Source organism: Belonocnema kinseyi, chromosome 4 (assembly GCF_010883055.1).
Source record: "Belonocnema kinseyi isolate 2016_QV_RU_SX_M_011 chromosome 4, B_treatae_v1, whole genome shotgun sequence".
Taxonomy (NCBI): domain Eukaryota; kingdom Metazoa; phylum Arthropoda; class Insecta; order Hymenoptera; family Cynipidae; genus Belonocnema; species Belonocnema kinseyi.
In genome coordinates this window covers 101373921-101377872 of record NC_046660.1, presented here as the reverse complement: position 1 = coordinate 101377872, position 3952 = coordinate 101373921, and the positions used below count along the sequence as shown (strand labels likewise).

General features: G+C 31.2%; 2 protein-coding genes across 2 annotated transcripts in view; both read right to left on the bottom strand.

The window, feature by feature from the left end:
- LOC117171028 (serine/threonine-protein phosphatase 6 regulatory ankyrin repeat subunit A-like) overlaps window positions 1–3218 on the bottom strand; it is a 9593-nt gene extending 6375 nt beyond the window's left edge. Inside the window, exons 1-2 of the mRNA XM_033358073.1 lie at window positions 3085–3218; window positions 9–399 (exon numbers count right to left, since the gene is read on the bottom strand). Coding sequence (XP_033213964.1) covers window positions 9–357 — 349 coding nt within the window. The 5' untranslated portion in view covers window positions 358–399; window positions 3085–3218. The remainder of the gene's footprint in view (window positions 1–8; window positions 400–3084) is intronic.
- LOC117171027 (fibronectin type 3 and ankyrin repeat domains protein 1-like) overlaps window positions 854–3952 on the bottom strand; it is a 17671-nt gene continuing 14572 nt past the window's right edge. The window contains exon 3 of the mRNA XM_033358071.1: window positions 854–865. Within this exon, the coding sequence (XP_033213962.1) occupies window positions 854–865 (12 nt within the window). The remainder of the gene's footprint in view (window positions 866–3952) is intronic.

Here is a 3952-nt window from a genome sequence, read left to right as displayed (position 1 = left end):
AGTTGCACCTTCTTTGTTAGGGATGCTGACATCTGCTCCATTGTCCAGGAGAAGTTTGACCATTTCTTCAGACTTCTCTATGGCCAGGTAAAGTGGAGTTTGGCCTTTATCGTCTTGAGCATTTACATCAGCTCTAAGTTGAATTAAGTGACTAGCTACATGCGTAGATCCAAACCTGGCGACGATGTGAAGAAATGTTTCTCTTTTACTAGTGTTCCTAGAAGACACATTACTATTCCGACTTAGCAGATCCATAATTCGAGTGCTTTTGTCATTCTTGACGTAACTGTTGAAATCCCTGAATATGTCATCATAATCAATGTATTGGTAGTCATCATATTCACTGCACACCGACATTTTCAAGCCTTGATTCAATGAAGTCTTCTGGTTTTTCAGTATCTGTAAGAGAAAACGGGAACTATCTAAAAGTTTGAACACTTTAAAAGTGACGGGCGGAATCTTCACATAATTGAAATGAGAATGATATAAAATGGCGCTAATAGAACAAGGAGTTTTTTATAATAAAATATAACTCATTATTTGACACTCTTTATTCGGATGAGAGTTTGAATACGCCGTGTTCACTGACTGTCAAACTGAGAAAATGAGGTTAGAAGTTTGAATGATATTATAATCTAATTAAATATTAAGAAATTAGTATATTACATAATAAGAAGAGTTAGGCACATCTTTACAAGGGGAGCTCAATGTTCTCAGTACAAGTAGTAAAACCATGACCGAGGGCCATGATGATTTTTCAAGTCGTCCTTATGAACATTGAATTCCACTTGAAGACGTGTGTAACCATACGAGTGATGTATGATATTTTATTAGAAACCACCTTGTTATGAGACTATAGAGCCCCCTGAAAAATGGGCGTTAGATATCACAGCTTGGGCTGTAATTCATAATTTCGTAAGGTACGAAATTTGAAAATGTTTTGTTAAATGGTAAAGTTATCTACAGAAAAATAATATGTAGAACATATTGTACGTGCGGTGTTCAGACCTAACTATCTGCCACTACCTTGACGGTTTCGTAAAGGGCTATCGAACGCTCACTTTTGTGGGGGTGTTATATTCTCATAACATGGTGGTTTCGAATAATTAATATTTATTACAGAACTTATAAATAATATTTAACAATAAAGAATACACCGAAATACATTTTGATGCAATCAATGAAATAATGAAGATTTCAATTATATTTGAATCTTTAAAATTTGAAATGTTTAAATAGCTAAGGTAATTAATTCGTAATTAGCTCCTCTTTTCTCCGTCTTTGTATAATTTGTAAAATATACTCCTGAAAGGTAATATTAACATCGAATTCTTTAACCAATAATTTTTATGATTTGCGAGCTAATATCACACGAAATTTAATGTAAATGTAATTTCAAAATGCAAATAGAACCAAGAAAAAAATTCAACACAAGTGGATGCTGATGGTACCATTAAGGTTAGGTTTAAATTATTAGTATTATTTTTTATTATTGTAGGACCTGGAAAAAAGAGGACAAATAGAAATGTTCTATTATCTATAATTAATTTTGATCATGATTAAAACTTAATTCGAATTTTTTTAAAATATTTAATACCCTCACGGTAAAAAATTTACATTTTGAGATGCTAACGCTTAAAATGCATTATAATGAATACAGTTCGTAAAATGAAAACCGTTGTAAAATCCACTATACGTATACTTAGGTACTTTTACTTAATGCAAGCTATTATATTTTTAATTGTACCATTGCTCCGCTCAGTCGTGTAATGGTGGATGACTGAAAAAAATCGGTAGCTTTTCAAATTCCACAATTTAAAAAGTAATAATGACCCTGAAACTATAATTTTAAACAAAAAAAAAGTTTTATTTTATAATTTTGCTATTCTTTCTGAAAAAATAAGTGTACTTAACAATGAGATGTGAAGCTTTCTTTAAAAGATGGAACGCCATGAATTTAAATAAGGTAGTCAGGGACATTTTTCAATTACAAGGTTTTATTAAGTCAATTTCTTCAATCTCTTCTGTGATTTTTACAATATTTTATGACAGTGTTTGCCAATATTTCATCAGATTAACGCAGATTTTCGTGTACTATTTTGTGCGCAAACCGCTTTGACATAAAACGATATTTATTAATTAACTGAAGTTTTGGAATAATATTAGAAAAAATTTGTTAATCTAACACCTTTGAATACGGTTTCTAGCAATTATTTTATTTTTTTTCCAGGTATATTTTTTCGAAGTATGAGGCCATTTAAATATATTCCGCATTTTTAAAACAATGGACTTGGAATATATGTATATAGCTTCTCGAGTTTCTTAAAAATGTCTTTTTTTAATTTCTAGGAATTCAATTAATATATTTAATTTAGCAAGCTTTGACAAATAATATTACATACAATATATTCTTAAATATATTAGCACTATCGATTAATTAAATAATACTAAAAATATAATCATTGCTTCAACTTGTCCATAAAGTCCATGAACTTGAATAACAACTCAAACAAAATTTTATTTATCTTCTGATACTCAAAATTCAATGCATATTTTGGTACAATTAATGCGGATACTATGGTAAATTCGATGTAAACTGCTTCAAATTCTAACTTTTCAATTAAAAATATAGTATTTTCAACCATCCAGAATAATTTTCCGCTAAGACATGATTTTTCAACAAAATACATGAATTTCCAAACAAATAGTTGAATTTTCAACTAAAAAGATCAATTAAAAAAAAATAGTTAAATATTTAACTAAAAAATATCAGTTTTCAACCAAAAAAAGAACCTGACATTTTCAGGTTTTGCCAGGTATATACAAATGATACAAATCAGGTTTTACAGGTAGGGTATTAACCCGACTCATGCTGATAAAGTCAGATTAAATTAAAATTACCTTATTATATTAATTGATAAAAGATATGTGTAAACTGAAATAACGGATAATTTCTGGGGATAGCAAATAATTTAACAAATGCCGCTTAGATACGTTAAAAGGCGAAAAAGATCAATTTATAGGTTATGTTATAATTAAAGAAAATCTTAATAGCTATTTTAATTTACATAAAATGAAATTTACCTGTGCATAAAAACGTTGGAATTCCCAAATGAAAACGGCAATGTAGAAACTAATAACTTAGTTTTCCATTAAATAAAGCCAAAAACTATTTTCTTTGAACAATGATACCATGAATGATATCATCATAGTGTGGATTGTTGTGAAATGGTACCCCGTTGGGCAGAGCGTCGCATTCCCGCGCTCGGTTACGCGCAGGTATTTCCTCCCCCTCCACACCCATGGGCTCACATAGGCGGGATTTTTTAAAACTTGGATTATGCGAAGTTTTTTAATATTTGGAGGTTGGATTTTTTATGGAATCAAAAAACGCGAGAAACCACCCTAATGGAGGGATTAGCGAAAACTTGATTGCTATGGAATAGTGTTGCATATTTCAGAGCCTTCGAAAAGCAATTGAATCTGAGACATTGCCATAGAACGTGCTCAAGGTCTTCGTATATTTGAGGGTTGCAAGAGCAACTAGAAGAGTCTATAATGTTGCTAAGCTAGCACTGGGAAAATGGTGATTACTTCTCATGCGAGAATGGGATATAGTTCACTCTCTTTTAATTAACAATCAAATATGCGAACCAAGTTTTTTGCGCGTTTGGTAAAAATGTTTCATATGTAAAAAGTAACGAAAGGCGCTTTCGTCACGTTTTATAATAATTTTGGAAAACTTTACTGAAGTGTTTCCCTAGGAGAGATATAGAAGTTATGCTCAAAGTACCAATTACGTCTATTGTACATTATCTCTTCCATTAACTCAAATAAACAGGAGGTTAAAGATTGTACCAGGTGTATACATATGAAACCGGTATTGCCATCTAGCGGCCAGTAGGCACACTTGTAGGCACTGTCGGAACTTACCATTTGTGCTAATTGGCGT